This window comes from Varanus komodoensis, unplaced genomic scaffold (genome assembly GCF_004798865.1).
Source record: "Varanus komodoensis strain SLA01 unplaced genomic scaffold, ASM479886v1 scaffold15, whole genome shotgun sequence".
Classification (NCBI taxonomy): domain Eukaryota; kingdom Metazoa; phylum Chordata; class Lepidosauria; order Squamata; family Varanidae; genus Varanus; species Varanus komodoensis.
The window spans coordinates 8,972,064-8,990,898 of NW_025335440.1; the positions used below are offsets into that span (position 1 = coordinate 8,972,064).

The following is an 18,835-nucleotide window of genomic DNA, read 5'->3' on the forward strand; positions in this document are numbered from 1 at the left end:
CCCAGCGACCTCTTTTTTCGGCAGCTTCACGTTCCCAAACTCAAGCTTCCTCGCCTTCCCGGGAAGCCCCCGCCTCGCGGCTGAGAGAAGGGGGCGGAGCCTGCGGGAGGCCAAGCCCCGCCCCGAAGCTGGAGGAGGAGGAGACCGGAAGCGGCCGTTGCTACGGGCGAGCTTCGCGGCGGACGTAGCAACGGGGGCCGCGGGGCCGCAGGGCCGCGATGCTGCCCAGCCGGGGAAGGGGCTTCGGGGGCCGCCAGAGCCCCGAGCCCGCCATGTACAGGCACAGGCCCACCTCGGAGTTGACTCAGGTGAGGGGAAGGGCGGCCCCGGCCCGGTTCCCCTCAGGCTGCGCCCCTCACCTAACCTACTTCGCGGGGTTGTTGTGCGGGTCACATGCGGGGAGGAGGTCCCTGTACGCTACCTTGGGTTCCTTGCAAGGGGAAAACGGGCTGGATGTGCAGAACGGGTATCTGCAGAAAGGGTTTGCTCAAGCAATGATTACAGCCCGTTTCCAGGCATGGGGGGGTTGAGGATTTCCAGTGTTCAAGGGAGGGAACATCGTTTGTAGGTCCATTCGAGGTTTGGCACACAGCGTCCAGAAATTAACGAGCTCTGTTTGCAATCATGATGGATCTGACTCAAAGAGGCATGCTTCTGCTGGAGTTCTTGCATGCCATGAGATATGATTCCCCAAGTTTAGTTACTCTGGAGAGAAAAGCTAGAGAAAAGCTCAAGCAGTTACAGGCTAAAATAAAAGAAGCAGGCAGACAGTTTTGGCACCAATACAGAAAATTTTCAGCAGATGCATAGGCAGGACTCTTTGAACCACAGCCTGCCCTTTACCTGCTTGAAGAGTCTGGTATTGATTATGTTTAATCTCCTCCTGAGTCACATGTACTTTTGTTGATGGGATGAAGTAACTTTTTTCTCACTACATTTTGATTAAATATTTAGGTTCTCCTTATCCTAGGATGCCCATGAAATATTTTCCTATCCGTGCCTATCTCTGATATTTGACAACTTTCTTTCCTCTATAGGACATCTCCCATTTGCTGACAAGTGTGTTTAAGAACATGTATACTTCAGAGGTGCTTGGAGTGGACACAGTAGAAAATATGATCAAGTCCCGCGGTGGAGACAATTCCCACCATGAGCAGTTTGTAGAAGAGCTGCAGAAGGTAAACTGTCCGTATTGTCCTGCAGAAAGAAATAGATAAGAGCTAACTGAATGTTACAGTTGGAGCCAACAGAATGGGTTTGTTTTGTGCCAGTTTAGGATAGAATTATCCTGAGCAAAGCAGGAGCCAGATATGTAAATTAAAACAACTTTAGCATTATTTATGTCTTACTGTATGCCTTCCCTACACAGCAGTGATCATAACTGGTAGATGCTGGACCAGTAACCCTTTTTCAGCCCAACCTGCCTTGCAGGGCTTTTGTGAGATTTAAATTGGCAGGGGAGATGGATAACCATGCATATGATCTTGAACTTGTTGGAGGAAAGCTGGGCTACAAATTTAACAAATACAGATTAAGAAGATACTTGAAAGGCAACAAAGAAAATGTGGACATTGAGGAGGAAGGCTTTGATGGAAGTATGAGAGATGGCATTCATCGTGTACATGGAGGTATAATTTTATATGGTTCAGGGCGTTCCACAAGCAGGGAAGACATGGCAAACTGGTAAAGTAAGTGAGCAAGAGACCTTTGGCCAGCTGAGGGCTGTAGGGTTGGAAGATGGTGGTCAAGGATGTGTTGAGAAACAGGAACCAAAATGCTTTCCCAGCTTGTGGTTAACAATCTAGTTCCGATGTAGATGTGCAGCTAGGGGCTGCAAGAATATCTTGTGGCTATTAATCCCTCTGGTTAATTGTGCTATGAATGTTGCTGTCTTTTGCTTGTCCCAATTCTCTTGCATATTGGGAAGTGCCTGACTGCTGCTTTTTTGGGCTGGTTTGCATGCAGTGGCATCCCATTGGCACATGTTGGCTGATCAGTCCATCACAGGAGTGGATTTTGGTCTAGTCTAGCATGGCTGTTTATAGTGCCTCCCTGTTTCTTCTTCCCATGCGGCTTGTAATTTAGGGCACAACCCTATGTATTTTTAGACAGAAAAACATCCCTAACAACTTTTTCCATGGACAAATCTTGCTGTTAGATGCATACTCATGTGCAAGCTTTGATGATACAAAATAATAGTAAAATAGGTTTTTCTACCTATTGTCTCCATCAAGACAGTTCATATTGGAGGATTAATATACAGGTTTCTTTATAGAAATCCTGGGAACATGTTGAAGGTTTATGCTTATCCAAAGTAACTAAAAATGCAGTGATTACCACATCAGGTCCGCGCTGAATATAATAACCGACTGACCGAAGCAGACATGTTAGAAAGGCATATCATCCAAGCAAGGGCACGGGCCACAGCAGAAGAAGAAAGGATCCTGAATTTATATAAAGAGGAAGTTCCAGATGACTACCGTCATGTGGCATTGCCACCCGGTGAGGAAATTGAAAGTTTTGCATCCCCATTGCCCGCTGACAGAACTCAGGCCAAAGGGAAATTAACTTTCTGATTCACAGGGGTGAAAAGTGTAATTTAATCCAGGAAAGATTTGGATTCAATACTGCTAGTATGGGGAGCATTTATGCAACAAATAGAAATTCCCATTTTCAAAAAGTCAAAAAGAAAGAACACTCAGCTGTTTTGCTCAAAGTGTCACATGTGGAATCAGGGCCAACCTAGCCATTAAAATTAAAATGTAAATGTATTTAACATGCATTTTGAGCTTTCAAAAACAATGGAGGTGCGTAGGGGGATCAGGAACAAGGTGCATGGAAAGGGATTTATACTGGATTAACTATGCTGATGGAAATGCATTCCTGCCTCCTTCTTCCAAGAGGAGTCCTTCCAGGTCCCAGAAAATGCTTTGCAGAAAGTCAAATGTACCTGCTGAATGGACTGAACTATGGTGTGTGTGCAAAGAAGGGAATCCCCCAAAATTGGACAAAGGAACCTTTTGCAAGAAGGGCCTTTCTCTTGTGAAAAGTCCCTTTCCCTGTGGACAGGAGATTCTACATCCAACCTATTTTCTTTTCTGTTGTATGAAGAAATGACAAGGAACTGTTAACTTTATCTTTGAATATTTATCTCTCTTTAAATGTGAATGTTGTAGTGAAGTCAACCTTCAGATGGTGTGTGGATAATGAACTCCTTAAAAAGCATGATTTGATTAGCCCTCAAGATTATATCCTGGACCCACCGCTTATTACCCGAGCACCTAAAGGTAACAGTTACAGGGCATCTATTGTAGCTTTCCCAAAGATATAATTTGGGAATCAAATCATTAAACCTGAAAGAAATTATTGAAATTAATCTGCATTTGTAAGCCCCCCTCCTTTCTCCAAGCAGCACCAGGTGATTCTCTTACAACTCTCAAAATGGCTCTGTGAAATTGCTTTCAAAGACACATAGATCCTCACTCCAATCCTATGGCAGTGTTGTACAATTTTGTTAGCACAAGAGTCTTCTTTCTGCTAGCAACAGGGAATTACTGTTTGGTGAGGGTGCTGACAATCCTCAGGAATTGATTGTTCAGTTGTGTTTATTACTCACCCTATAAACTAAGTTGTCAGAATACAATCTCAGCTCCCCGTATAGAACTACAGTTCCTAAGGCTAACAAAGGAACAGGGCATTTGTTCAACTGTTCTAGTCTGTGGCTAGATACGCCCATCGCAGCTTGCCCCAAGGCCAGCCTGTCCTGCCCCCCTGAAACAGAACGTGTTGAGGTCCTACTGCAAGAGCAGGTCTCCCTTAAGGTCCTCAGATTGATGGGACCTGCTGTGGAAGGAGAGGAGACTACCTGCTCCATTTATTCATTTCAAAATTTATATCCTGTCTTTTCATCAAAATACTAGACCCTCAGAATAGTCAATTAGAAGTAGGCTAAGAGCAAGGGCCAATAATAAGCAACAACAGAAAGAATAATAAATAGCTTAAGAACCCTACTGAACAGTGCATTGACATAAGGCTTTTTCACCTGGGTACTTGAAAGCATGAAGACAGGGAACCAGCCAAATCTTCCCTGGCAGTGAGTTCAATAGCTTGGGTACCACTGCTGAGTAGACCCTGTTTTGTGCCTTTATCAGCTGTACCTCAGGACTTCCTTGAAAGACCGAGGGCAGGTTTCTTTGGATGGAATGGAGTGCTTTAGAAATCCAGGGTCCAATCCAGTCTTGCTAGTGTTGGCAATTCCCATTGTTTTCTTTTTAAGTTCATGAAATGGCACATGGGCTTGTTTAGTATTTTCCATGCAATTTTCGCTGACTGTCCCCCCAAAGTTGGGATTGGACAACTGAGGCATATTCCATGGAGAAGAGTTTGAGTGTGTGAAACCATTCCCCACTTGTGTGAAAAATTGAAGATCTGGAAAGTTTCTCAAAGTATATTGAAATTTGCAAAAAGTGTTGCTAGGCCTACCATTGGGCCCTTTCTGTTTTCAGTGCTCTCAATGCATTTTCTTTTAATTGTAGATGTATCAGAGCCTAGCTATTTGAAAGAGATACTTAGTTTTAAACAGCACATTTCTGACCATGCAAATCCTCCCAGATTCCAAGAAAACGTGCACATTGCAAAACTACAGAAAAGTCTACCAGATGTATCTTTATCCAGCTTAACCCTGGACTCATCGCTTTCTAATATTCCAGATCAAGTTAAGAAACCATTTTGTAAGGTGCTTATCAGTTTCTCATTGCTTTATTGTTTTTAAGTTCTACCTAGCCCTGCCTATCCAGACTGTGTAGCATTTCCATAGAAGAGACTTACCTTACCTTACCTTACCTTACCTTACCTTATTTATTTATTTATTTATTTATTTATGGTTTTTGTATGCCGTCCCCTTGCTATATAGCCTCGGGATGGCTCACACAAATAAATAAATATAATACAAATACAATTAAAACCCGGAAACACCCCAGCTGCACAATTAAAACCTATAAATATTAAACATTATTAAAATATTGTTTGAATAAAAAGGTCTTAGCCTGGTGCCGAAAAACAAATAGCGACGGCGCCAGGCGGACCTCTCTGGGGAGCGCATTCCACAGATGGGGTGCCACCGCAGAGAAGGCCCTCCTCCGGGTACTTTGCTTCCCGATGTCTCTCACAGAAGGCTCCTGGAGGAGGGCCTCTGCTGCTGATCTCAAGGGGCGGGAGGGCAAATATGGAATATATTTGGAGGGCAAATATGGAAAATATCTTACCATATCATGGCAAGATTCTTCTCCATTATCTTCTTGGCCTGCATTTTCCTAGTAAGAGCATTAATTCCATTTTTTCCTGCCTCTGCTTTTAGGAGAGTGTGTGTGTGTGTGTGTGTGTGTGTGTGTGTATGTTTGTGGGGCATGAGTATGATCGAAACTCAGGAAACCAGTAAGAAGTAGAGGAAGCTGGCTGTCTGTCACTTTGTTTCCTGTCATATTCAATTCAAAAGATTCACATGCATTTTAGAAAAATAGATGCCATCTGTGAGTCTAGAATGTAGAATTCAGGATCAATAAATCCAAATTCTCCCATCACAAGGTATATGTCCTGTTGCTAGAATAATTTATGGAGGAAAACCTTAATATCATTCTGCCAGTTGTGTAAATAATTATATGTTCATTTGTATCATCCAACCAGACGTACATTTAAAAATAATACGTAGGACTTAGGCTGGATAGTAATTCTGCTAAATGAACTCAGCGCAGTAGAACTGATCCATACAGTAGATCAGATGCATGGGATATTGAGAAACAAGAGGAGATTCGAGTTACAAGAATGGAAGTGGTCAGAGACGATTATGCAGAGCAAAGGGGTCCAGCGTCAGGTATACTAGAGCTCCACCCTTCCTTCTTATTTATGAGTTGTGGAGTCAGTCAAATATATGACTCAGCAGGAAGTTTTACTGAGTTCTTTGTACTGATTTCTGTGTAATGTGCAGAGGTTTTTACCAGAAACTGCTGGTCTGCTTTTCAATTTGGTATTCATAGGAGTTACATACTTGTTTTAGGGGTATTCTGAATTACAAAAATGGGATTTTCTGCCTTTCTGAAAAAGGATCCAGCATTTCCCTCTGAAAAATGGATACCAAGCATATGTTATGATGGTTGATGTTCTGTTTTCTGGGTTAAATGAGTTGAGCAGTTTCAAAAGTCTGTGTGATCATTCTTAAGATCATGAAGGAGCCCTTTACAAAACTGTATATGAAAATAGGTTTCTCCTTTCTCCATGTCTACTGGCAAAAGAAATCTAGATCCTTAAGAAAATCAGTATGGAAGAATGACATGTCCAGAACAGAAAGACAGAAAGACCGAGCTTTTCTCCAGAGGCTTGAGGATCGCCACAACTTCCTGAAAAACCCTCGTTTTTTTCCTCCTAACTCACTTCATGGAGGAAGGTCCTTGATTTTGCCTCAAAAGAAGATTAAGCGAATGATAGCTGGAGTCAAAAAGACTGTGGTGGAAAGGTAGCTCCTCAGTTGTTTGTAGGACAGACACAGTTATTCTCAGTAACAACAATAATATAATAGCTCTTCAAATTTTTTGAAGACATCACATGCATTATTTCAACAATCCCTACACTGTTTCAATAGTTTATGTTCACATGTAATGGAAGCAAATTGTGGGTCAGTTATTTAACCCACGAATTGCTTTGGTGTGTTCTGCAACCTTTTTGTATAATTAACCCAGTTGGGCGTTGCTACTTTCTGTCTAAACCCCAATTCTGTAGCTAAGTTGTGTTTTAAAAGCCTGCTGTTAACCTCGTAACTATTGCAGGTTAACTGTGGGTTGTTAATTCCACAATTAACCTGTAGTGTTTGGGTTTGAACATCATGCAGCAAACTTTTGTGGGGGCAGAAAATTCAAAATGGTCATAGAGCACACCCAGCAAATCATGCTGGATCTATTAATTTACCCATGATCATTTATCCATTATCAGGCCAGGACACTGTGTGGCAAAGAGGTAGCAGGGAGCTCGACACAGAACTGCTACTTTCAGTAGAGAGATGAAAGAGGTGAAACAAGTCCCTCATTGAAAGATCTGCTGTAGTGTCCATAATATAGTGGCAGGATCATCAAAGAGCAGGTGGCATCAGTGTCCAGAAACCAACCAGGAAAGATCTCAGGAACATGTGTGCCTGTAGGCAAGACCTGTTTTGTTAGTAGTGGAGCAATTGTTTAGTGATTGAGCCAGTGTTGGGTTTTTGGGCAAGTGATGAATGTAGCCGAGGCTTAGGGGGCTTCTGAATTTCAAAGGATACCATTTGGTTAAAAAAAAAATCAATTTTGACATTTTTGTCACCCTTGGAGTTATGTGGATAAAGCTGAGTACCAGCATTCAGCATGTTTATGGCCACTGTCGATGTGGAGGTCATATTGCCTCTCTTGTGTACTATAATTCTCCCATTTCATTTCAGCAATTCTGAGTCCGTGCCAATCTTTCTAGCGAACCCACCAGCAGTTGTGTTTTCTTCTTACGAAGTTGGTCAGGTTTATGAGGTAAGAGGCTTTCGCTGCGCAAGAGAGGATTTCTCCTTATTTACTTACCTCAAAAGCTCTTCTCATCCTTCTTGCCATTCTTGTACATTTCAGCCTCAGAAATAGCTTTCGTTCATGGATCTCTGTCAGACATTTGATGAGATGTTGTTTGTTTACTGATTTAGGCTGGGTTCCTCTGCTTCAAATGGATTCTCAGAGGCAAAATTGTGTGCATTACTGTTCTCCTTTTCAACAGCCAAAATTGTTTTATAGCAGTTACTTGTTGCCATCTTTTTTTAAACTGTACTCCCTTTATAGATGACTCTGGAGTTACAGAACATGACCTCAACTTCTCAACGCGTCAGAGTAATTCCTCCAACTACGTCAGCCTTTTCCATCGGGTTCGGTGAGTTCTTGCTGGGTTTAGTAATGCTGTGCACTGATTTTCCACAGAAAGCAGAATTTTTGAGATGCGTCCAGATGGAGCAGGAGAAAGACACAGTTTTAAATGTTGCAAATGTAACATAAGCCAAGCTTAGAGAGCCTTACTGCTGATTTCCGTATTTTGAGTTGGAACCAGACTCTGACTTCTGCAAGAGAACAAGAGGAGGGGCTCTGTCTGTAGAAGAAGCTTCCACTCGATTCCACCCTGTCAGCAGATAGGCCAATGATGCTTCCATCAGTAGAAAGTTCCAAGGTCTGGGAGTGACCGCCTAGTAGACCCTCTCTTATGCCACTCTTATGTCACCCTGGGGGATGCCAGTACTGAAAGAAGGCCTCTGCAAGATATAAGAACTGGGCAGGCTCCTGTGAGAGAAGGTGGTCTTTCAGGTAGCCAGGTATTGTGTTTTGTCCAGAGACAGACCAGTAGGCAGTAAAGTAGTTGTTAGGTCAGGTACAGCGCTTGTCTCACTTGTGTCAAGTTTAGGTTGGAGGCTCAGTGGGGTTTATTTACATTAACAACAAAATATTATTCCTACGTTCATTGTTACTAGGGTCAAAACCTGCTACAGCTGTACAGTCAACATGCAGGATTGATGATACTCATTTTAAAATGGAACTTTTGCTTCCTTTTAAGGAAAATTCCCAGACGAAAGAGGGCTTGTTGCTCCTGGGATGAGCTGCCACTATGTGATCCAGTTTATTCCTGAGTACCTAGCAGATTATGACGATTATATACTGGTAGAGTCGCAAGCAACTTATCCACTCCTGGTCCCTTTGCAAGGCAGAAGGCCACCGCCTATCTTGACATGTGAGTTGAATGTTACCAGTCTACATGAATATAAGTTGTTTCTTTTTGTTAAAGTAACAAGGCTTTTGGATATATTCTGGCGAACCAGTATCTTTTCAGAGGTATCTCATGACATCACTTGTTCACAGAGTATTCTAAGGCCCACAAGCCTAACTTCTGAAAGGAGAGTCAAAAAGCAAGCACGCCAAGCTTGGGGAGCTGAGTCAGCTCAGGAATAAGCAGACAGCCTTGACACCCTCCAGATATATTGGATTACACTCTCTATCATCCCCAGCCATCAATGCTGGAGGGAACCAGGTTGAGGAAATCTGGGTTAGGGTCTCTATGATAGTAAGTGTCGAGATCAGAGGTGTGGAGTGGTGCTGCAGAACATTACAAGGTGCCTTCATTTGGCATATCGAAACATAGAAACAAAGCGGGTCAGAAGGGGTCTCCCGGGCCATCTAGTCTGACCCCTGGCTCCAGCCGGCTCCGCTCATGACATGCCCACCATGTGCATGTCTAATATCTTCCTCATCACACTCTGCCATATGTGGAGACCAGGCTGGTGGTTCCAGCCCTGCATTGCTTGGCGCTCAGCACATGTATAAGAATGTGAGTGCCAGATGATTTCATGCTGTGCCATTCCTGTCTTCAGAGGGTGGTGTTCTTCGCCCGGAGCTGTTGCTTCCAGGTGTGCTGGTCAACGCTGTGCATGGGCTAGAATTGTCTATGTCCATCTTGGAATTTAAAAAGCTTCCTCAAAAAAGAGAAGCACACACTCCCCCTCCCCTGCTGTTGAACATCGTTGTTTTTTCCTGTGTTTTACTTCAGTGCCTCAAGTCTTGGATTGTGGAGCCTGCCTTGTGGGTGGGGTAAAATTTACAGAATTCGAATGCAAAAATGAGGGGGAGAGCGTTGGGAAGTTTTGCATAATGCCAAAGAAGATGTGGCCACCACCTCACTTCCGGGTAAGTGAGCAAGTATTGTAGAACAGGAAGAAAACCTGCCTGGCCCTTAATCCCATTGATCTCGTGTGCTCATGATCAGTAGCGCAATCTGTGTCTCAGATCTGGTACCATCTTACAGTGATTGTTCTCTTTTCCTTTTGTGAAGGCTGTTGCCACTTACGGCTATGTGGAGCAAGCACCATTTGGGATCCGACCTGCAGTTTTTGAGCTTCCTCCGGGTCATTCCACCCTGGTTGAGGTCAGTTGTCGGTGCTGCAATTCATGCTTTCAGGTGCATGTATGGAAAAGATGCACCAGTTTAGAAAATCTCAGGAAAGACTCAGCACATCATCTGCTCATTTGAGAAGGCCGTTGTTCTAGGACTGAATTGCTGAGACCGGCTGGGATGAGCGCTTCTTGGCTTAGTGAAAAGGAGGCATGAATGTCAACTGAATTCTACTTATTATCAAATTCCAAATTTGTTTAGGGTACTCATATAAAGGCTTGGTTCACAGATTGCTTGCCCACATGGCTGTAAAGCAGAAATTGGGTAGGAGTTAACTTTTTCTACTAAAAGAGGGAAGCAAAAACTGTTTCCTCCTTTAATCTCAGTGCACTGTCCTGCTTTAAACTCTGAGAACTGAGTCAGTTGAGAGAAAATGGCTTAAAGCAGGGAAGGGGGGTGATTTGTTCCCCTCCCCTGTTCATGCCTTTGCTTATAAAAAGGTCACCTGCACAGCATGCTGTCTTTATGGCCAAGTAGGCATGTGCTTAACACACCATGTATTACAACTCTTAGATGGTGCGGGGCAAACACCTTGAGTCTGGATGGCAAGGAGAAACTGTAAGATAGATGATTGGGGAAGGAAAATGAAGCCAGGTGGTATTTAGAGTACAGTCTTCCACTGGTTTCACATCTCTAACAGGGAATACTCCATTGCCATAAAACAATTCACAGAATTCTTTGGGAAAGCAACAGTGACACTTAAATTGGCATAATCCAGAGCTTAGAACTGGCATAATGGAGAGCCAGTGTGATGCAGTGGTTAGGAGTGCAAACTGGGGTTCACGAGATCTCGGATTGGGTCTCCGCTCAGCCACGAAGTCCACTGGGTGACTTGGAGCAGATCACTGCCTCTCCGTCTAACCCACCTCACAGGGTTGTTCTTGAGGGGATAAACTGGTGAGGAGAAGAATGTTTATTGCAAGCTGCCTTGGTTTCCTTGCAAAAGAAAAAAAAGATGGGATATAAATCTAATGTATTATTAGTAAGTATTATTATCTGTATACCTGTGAGTATTATTATCTTCATGATACGGAAACATCTTTTTCAGGTAGTGTTCATGCCCATTTTTCCCGAAGTCCTGTCGGTGACATACATCATCGTTTGTGACAACTGCCAAGTCAAGGAAATTACAGTGACAGGTTTGCACTAGAACCTTTGAGAGTTCAGTGTTCAGGCTGCAGAAAGAGTCATGCTGGGGCATCCCTGGGGGCGGGGCATCCAGGCAAACCCCGCCCTCTTAACCCACCGCAGGTGGAGGCAGGTGTGTGCCTAGAGCATTCCGGAGTCTTCTGCCCTGGTGGCACGAAGAAGCACACAAAGCCACGTGACGAATTTGGTGCGTGCCTTGAATGCCCAAAGGTTCCATCCTTGAGATTGCTACCAGGTTTCTCAGGTGATTGGTCTGAGGAAGACCTTGGAGAGATGGTTCCAGCTGGAGCAGGCAGCCAGAGCTACCTGGATCCCTGATGTGCAGGCTTCGTCTGTCAAAGCAGGTTCATAAGTTAAGCACAGTAAATTTAGGTAGCCCTGCGAAATTCACAGACTCAGTCATACATATTTGCTACATCAGGGGTGTAGAACTTCAGGCCTGAGGGCCACATTTGGTCCTTCAGGGTTCCCCTGCCCTGCTCCCTTTCCCCCAAGCCACTGATCATTGGCTGGTTTCCCAGCTTCTGTGCAGTTTTCTCCTGTTCTAAAAAGTGGAAATTCCTGTGGCAGTGAGAGCTTTGTGCTTAGTACCTTGAGTATTTTCATTCTTCCCCCTTTGCCTTCATCCCTGCCCTCCACTGGAATGTGACCCAGTGGAGTGTCTGCACAAGGGAATGTAGCCTTGAGGAGCCCAAAGAAGTTCTGCATCCCTGCACTACAGGATGGCAAAATAATGTCTGTGTTCACATTTGTCTAGGCCTCGGACAGCTGATAGCATTGAAACTTTTATCTGTTACTGGTGGAGAAAGCTGCCCTATGCCTGGCGAATTTACAGATGTGACAGCGCAACATCTTGTTCGTTTTACTTCTTTGAATCCCGAATCAGTGGCAGAGAAAACTCTGGTTCTAAGAAATATCACGTATGTGCGATGCTCATACTATGAAACAAGGAGGAGGAATTTTTTGTGTTCTGAAGCAGTAGGAGATGCTGTAGGGAGTTGACTCCAGACTAAACACACAGTTCTGTACCCTTCCCGCATTGTCTGGGGTGGGGGCATAGGATTCCTAGGAGTCTCAGGATGGAGGTCTTTTGACCCCAGAGCTTCAATACGCCCCTCAAATTTGGTGTGAAAAGAACCATGTCAGATGCCTCTCCAAGAGCTACAATGCACCTTGGAGAGGAGGCAAATGGGTGCAAGTAGGGAAGGGACGCGGCTGGGGCTGCCTACCCGTGCCAGTTCCTATTGTCTGCACTTCCCTCCTGCCATCAGAGGGGAGCAAAGCGATGGTGCCCTAAGTTTAGCGGCACTTAGTTCTCTTGAAAGTTGGCCGTGGCTAACTTTCCATGTCGATCTCAGTGGAAGCTAAATGCAACTAAATTAGTCTGGTTCTGAATATGGGATGCTTTATTTTTCTTGATTCTTTTGGGGATGGATAGGTACATCGTTGGGGTAGATTTGTTTAGTTATTTATTTTAAAATGTTATATACCATCATTTGGAAGCAAATTGCATTTTCCAGGTGGGACATGCGCAAGACTTGAAGCATGATCTCAGTGGCCAAGGCACATGCAAAATGAGTAACTGCAGTTTACTTTGGGGCAGGTTGCTTTGGCCCTGTAAGCCCAGACATAAAAGCTTGTGCAAGCCAGTTCTTTGCTTAGGTACATTGTTTTGGGAGTTTAAATGAACGTTTGCCTAAAAATGCAGTTCTGTATTTTTTCCTGTGTTGATATGCTGAGTTGAATGTATCAATTTTTTTCTCTTTGTTCAGCCACGTGGAACTTCCTTTTTTCTGGCAGATAATGAAACCTAATTTGCAGCCATTAATGTTGGAAGGAAAAGTGGATTTCAGGAAGATAAAATATGTCTTGGAGACAGAGCCAGCTTTCTCTATCACTCCTGCCATGGGAACTCTGAGTCCTCATTCAGATCACTCATTTACTCTCACTTTCTTTCCAAAAAAGGTACAATCTTGCTTGTTCCTGACACACTGTGCTTCCCAGATTTTTCCAATTCTTGGACTCCTTGTGCTGTATGACTTACTGGATCAAGTTTAATTCATTAGTACTAAATTCTCAAAAACAAATGAATTCCTTTCTGGAAACATCAATTTCTTGCCACTTTTCATTTTTTTCTCATGTTACATTATTTGCGGTTTGGTATAGATCATCTGTCCTTAACCTGTAATCTTCCAAGCCCAATGTTGCTTGCTTCCCACTTTTAGGTGTTTGATTCGGGTAACGAAAATGCATGACACAGAAGGCCGACATTGGGTTTAGTGGGTTGTGAGCTTTGCAGGCCTGTTAGACAGGCAGTGCCTTTCCCTACATTTTTATGTAAGTATTTTGGTCTAGCTTATATCTCACAGAGGTGTAGTACAACTGGGTGTCAGGAAAGAGGGAGCTTGGGAAGCCATAGGGTTCAGGCAGGAGGAGGAGGAGGAGGAACTGTCAGCTGAGACTTCTGTTATGATTGTGGTTAGCCCTCCGCTTCAGAAGCTCATCCCGTGCAGGACAGGAGGATCAGAGGAAGGAGCCTTCACCTCCCCGTCTTCCTGTCCTGCATTTTGCTCGAGGAGCTCCTATGCCCATCTAGCAGCAGCATTTCATGGGGAGGGAAGGAGGCTGGGAAGGCTTCCCAAGTGTTGTAAGCTGGAAAAGAGATGGGATATAAAGGTAATTACATAACATTAATATGCACATACCTAGAAAAAAGTAAGCTTGCTTTCCGCCTAAGTTCTTCTTTAAAATATTTGAGGTTTTTGTAGAACCTCAATTTTTGGTCACTCCAAACTCTTAGCTTTTCTTTTCATTGGAGTTGAGCACATGTACAAACATATACATGGTGAACTTCTGGTCAGAGTTTGTAAAAATGCAACCATCTCTGAAGACTTCTTGAGCCTGCCTTCGTAGTTTGTGTAAAATAATAAACCAACAGCAGGTTGAATGAATACAGTGATACGTGATTTTTCTTAGAGTGTGTAGATTTGTGCAAACCATACACGTTTTCAGGTACAAATCTATAAACTCCCTGTGATTCCCATGTCTTTCTGTACCAGGAAACTGATTAAAATGCAAATTTATCTTTTCTGAAATTACTGGACTAGTGGGAGAGCCTCTTTTTTTTCAGAAAAAGAAGTACTTCTTCATGTGGAGAATTAAGAAAACTTGTGCTTTTATTTCATTCTTTTTCTGGCAACGCTCGTTATTCCTGAGACAGACTTGGGAGCAAGGAAGATGCAGCGGTGCTGGGCATTTCTTTGTTTCGGTGTGTCTGCCCAGTGGATATATAAAGTTTGCTGGAGCTTTTCATGTTCTTTTCAGAGGGATGTTGAATTCCTGCACCCCTCCTGGAGCATTACTTCTCCTCCTTTCAGTGCGCCAAGTACTCTTCTTTGTTCTTGACTTAGTCAGAAAGGGAGACTAGTGCCTGGAGCACTGGACCAGGGATGTAAGTGCGCCTGTCTGTGTGAGCCGGCCTCTCCCTTCTCCTTGGTTCAACTTTTAACATTGCTGACACCCACCCTCCAGCCTACCTCCTCGGATCGGCGGGTGAATGATGTCCCATCATGCCTGAGCTGGCCCTTAATTTGAGCAATTGCAGCTGCCCTAATGTAGTTTGTGAAAGAATTTGGTGCCTGAGCCCTGAGAGAAGAAGTATGTGGTGCCACAGTCGAAACAAACGACTAACCATTAACTAGCCAAAGGCAACTGGTAAGCTCTAAACTTAAAAAGGTAGAGTGTGAATGCAGCAAGCAAGGTCTTGAAGTACACTTGTCAGAGGACGGATGACACCCCGTCTCTCCCCAGTGAGTGTACGCTTGGTGAGCGGCACAGGTGTGTAAAGTGTGACATGGCTCCCAGCCTTGCCAGGTCCTGCTGCAGAGGCGAGCCGCTTGATCTGGGAGGCTTCTATTTATGGCAGCCCTTGGGTGATCGAGGTAAATCTAAGCCAGAAATAAATTGGAGAATTGTTCTTATATACCCCATTCACTGCCTCATTGGCTTCATGTTCTTTGCAGTTAAAGGAGTATCACAGTGTACTTCAGATTGTGTTACAGAACATCCCAGAGCTTCCCTGGTAAGTGATAATGTGATGGGCGTATAAATGTGCTTACATTGCAGCACTCTGATCGGCGTACGTTTGATGACTCTAGAGAAGATTTTTTTCTGCATGAAACATTTACTACTACTTGTGACTCCTTACAGTAGTTTGCAGGCGAGCGAGGAATCCTCCACAGCCTGTCCTGTGCGTTGCAACTGTTTCCCTGGCTTTTTTTAGCTAGAGGAAAGTGTGGCATTTCGAAAGCATGCTATGAGAAGCTCGGGTATTTTCCAGTTCTTTTGTACTGCAGTGCCCTCTTAGCAGTTGTTCAGTGGAACATATAGAAAGGCTGAGAAAGGAAAAACCTGGTAAAATAACACATGGAAAAGGGTTGATCTTAAGCTTGCAAATAGCACCTAGTTTGGCCCCATTCAGGAGAGAAAAGCAGGACAACACTCACTGGTCAGTGAGTGTTTAGACAAAAAAGGCCTATAATTCCTAGTGATGCTGTCTGGGGAATGCTGGGAATTATAGGGCCTCTTTCCCTAGAATTGTGCTCAAAACCTCTTTTCCAGAGTGAGGACTCACACAGTTAATGGACACATTTGGCATGAAATGCCAAAGATGGTGCTATTGTAATCATGTAACATTGGGCCGTACTAGCAGAGAATCACAGTATGATGTATGCTAAGTATGCATGATAAAAGTGGCTTTAATCATGTTCTTCATGCAGTCCTTCAAAACCGGAACAGTATGAAATTGCTGAAAGCAAAGAAGAGGATGTGATTGCCCTGGAAATAGATATTAAAGGACGGGCAGAGCCTTTTCAGCTCATTTTGGAACCCTATGCCATTATCATTCCAGGAGAACACTACATTGGTGTAAATGTTAGGAGAACGTTTAAGGTACGTTTACTTCTGCCAGTGCCGTTGGTGGTATTTAGGATCTGTGTGTACTCTGTCCATGAGTGGCTTTCTCGGGCATGGAAACATTTCATGGCCTCCTCCTTTTGGGCACTCGTACTCCGGGAGAAAACTTGGCCGTGGTCCATACTCCTCTGCTTCTTCCATCTCTTTAATGGGCACAAAAGCATTCTAAGCAATGTAAACCATGGAAGCAATTTAAGTTTTGCTACACTAGAGGGTGCAATGCCACACATACTTACTTGAGAGTAACTGCCCCGAACACAGTGGGACTTGGTTCTGAGTAAACTTGTGTAGGATTACACAGTAACACCGTGGTCTTGTGAATGCAGTCACTAGGGATGCAAGCCCTGTTGAAGCAGTGCCACTTACTTCCAAGTAAATGTGCATAGGATTGCACTGCACCCACATCTATGAAGACATCCTAAGTCAGCAGGATTTCTTTTTATGGCGACATTTTGGTTATACTCCTTATTTCCAAATTGCTTGCTCCTTGTGGCACTGTGGTTGCCAGCTTCAATGATCGGAAGAGCTGTCATGCAGGCAACAGAGTAAATTTGCCTTCTGTTGTTCTAGAGCAGCATCCCCAAACTGGGATGCCTTCCAGATACTTTGGACTGAAATTCCTATCACACCTTGCAAGCAATGGCTCGGGACCACGCTGACTAGGGAGAAAGGAAGTTACAGTTCAAAACATTTGGTGGGCACCGTTTGTGAATAGCTGCTCCAGAAGTAGGACCCAACCCAATAGATTCAAATTAGAGGAAAGGGATATTTGATGAATCACGAGGGGGAACTTCCCTAACCCCATTAGGGAGAAATAATTCCAACTGCCATGGAAAGTGGTAGGCATGGTTTGTTTGAGGTTTTTAGGTGTAAGTTGGATGAGATGGTGGAGGACAGGAAGGTCTGGAGGAATGTTGTCCATGGGGTCGCAATGGGTCGGACGTGACTTCGCAACTAACAACAACAACAAAGTAATGAATATCCTCCAGTGCCAGCAAATCAGACTAAATTGGTGGGAACAAGGTAGATCTGCAGATGTTTCAGACTTTAATTTCCAGATGTCCCTGCCAGCATGCCGAAGAGCAAGAATATTTTGATTTGAAATCCAAAACATCACCAGATCTAATTTCTCTACACATACCTGGGCTACAGAGATATTCTGTGTATCTGTCTAAAATACTTATTTTGGTCATTTCAGTAATCTGATTACGTGAACTTGTCACTGATTGTCCCTTTCATTTTTGAATTTTCAGATGTATAATAACAGCAAATCCCCAGTCACATTTTCCTGGGAGAAAATCAGTGAATGCGATATAGTTGAAGTTGAACCTTGTACTGGAAAGTTAGGTAAAGCTTTTCTCTCTGTGTCTTCTCACCTGTACACGTGTTGCATTAATTATTAGGTTGCTGTGATAAGAAAAGAATGCTAGATATATTATGGATTTGTGGGTGATGGTATTGAAGTTAGAAAATGTTTTTGTTTTAAACACAGTAATCATTCTTTTTTTCTGAGTAGAAGTAACAGCTTTGTCTTCTCTAGCGGCAAATGAATGCTGTAAGTTTGAGTTCATTATTACTGGAGGGAAACCTGGACATTCCTGTCAAGATGTACATTGCCAAATCACTCACTCTGCAGAACCGGTTGTACTGCACGTGGAAGCTGACTTTAAGGTGGGAACATCTAAACCTATAAATGCCATGCTATACTGAGTGAAAGGAATGAATGGAGGTGCCTGGTTCCATTTCAAAAAAGTTGGTTTATTTATTTAAAACATTTCTATGCCGCCCCATCGCAATAAAGCCTCGGGGCGGCTCACAAAACATCAGCTCACAAAAAGGTTGGGCACAAAGGGCCTGTACCCGCTGTATGCCATGAAAATGCCACAATGGCTTGCAAGCATCAAAAATGCATTCTGCAGTTCTGTTCGGAGCAGGTGCTAAGAAACAGATTATAGACTTGCACAGGGCTCTGTGCACGCACCAGGGCGAGTGGTGTGCTGAGAAAGACGGTTGCTCAGCTGAAGAGCACGTGCACCTCACATAGCAGGTCACTGGTGCAGTTGCTGACTTTCACAGGTAGGGCTGAGGAAAACGTCAGTCTGAGGTCCTGCAGAGGCAATACTGGGATTTGAGCGAGCAGGGACTGACCAAGAAAGGGATCCTGCAGATGCAGTGGGCAGCTCCATGAAAATAGTCAGCCCAGTGTTTGGCTGCTGTGAAAAAGGCTGAGTCCATGCTGGGCGTAATTAGGAAAGGAATTGAAATAAAACCTAAATACAGCTAAAAGTTGGAAAGTTGTTGTATTGTAAAGTTGGAAAAGGGTTATTAAAATGATCAGGGGGGTGGAGTGGTTCCCCTACAAGGAATTGTTCTAACTTCTGGGATAGTTTAGTTGGAAAAAAGGTGACTATAGGGAGAAATGATAGAGGTCTACAAAGTGGTCTACAAAATATATTGTGTGGAGAAAGTGGAGAGGGAGGCATTTTTTTGTCTTCTCCCATAATACAAGAACCCAGTGGGGTCATACTATGAAGTGGATTGGTGGGAGATTCAGGATGGTTCAAAGAAAGGGCTTCTTCACATAGCACATACTGAAACGGTGGGATTCATGGCCACGAGAAGTTGCAAAGGCCACTAGTTTGGATGGCTCTAAAGGGGGATTGGATGCATCTCTGTAGGGAAGGGCTGTCTGTCAATGGCTGCTAGGCCAGATGCTTACCAGGGC

The 18,835-nt window shown here is 43.9% G+C and overlaps 1 protein-coding gene across 1 annotated transcript in view; it reads left to right on the plus strand.

Annotated features, from left to right (window-relative positions):
* Positions 1-218: 218 nt before the first annotated feature.
* The window catches only part of DLEC1 (DLEC1 cilia and flagella associated protein), a 36,320-nt gene continuing 17,703 nt past the window's right edge, over positions 219-18,835 (plus strand). The window contains exons 1-18 of the mRNA XM_044424991.1: positions 219-308; positions 1,038-1,178; positions 2,346-2,502; positions 3,177-3,287; positions 4,536-4,735; positions 6,288-6,508; positions 7,460-7,541; positions 7,839-7,926; positions 8,599-8,772; positions 9,586-9,722; positions 9,868-9,960; positions 11,036-11,126; positions 11,894-12,056; positions 12,909-13,101; positions 15,159-15,217; positions 15,915-16,086; positions 17,364-17,457; positions 17,651-17,781. Coding sequence (XP_044280926.1) covers positions 219-308; positions 1,038-1,178; positions 2,346-2,502; positions 3,177-3,287; positions 4,536-4,735; positions 6,288-6,508; positions 7,460-7,541; positions 7,839-7,926; positions 8,599-8,772; positions 9,586-9,722; positions 9,868-9,960; positions 11,036-11,126; positions 11,894-12,056; positions 12,909-13,101; positions 15,159-15,217; positions 15,915-16,086; positions 17,364-17,457; positions 17,651-17,781 — 2,397 coding nt within the window. The remainder of the gene's footprint in view (positions 309-1,037; positions 1,179-2,345; positions 2,503-3,176; positions 3,288-4,535; positions 4,736-6,287; positions 6,509-7,459; positions 7,542-7,838; positions 7,927-8,598; positions 8,773-9,585; positions 9,723-9,867; positions 9,961-11,035; positions 11,127-11,893; positions 12,057-12,908; positions 13,102-15,158; positions 15,218-15,914; positions 16,087-17,363; positions 17,458-17,650; positions 17,782-18,835) is intronic.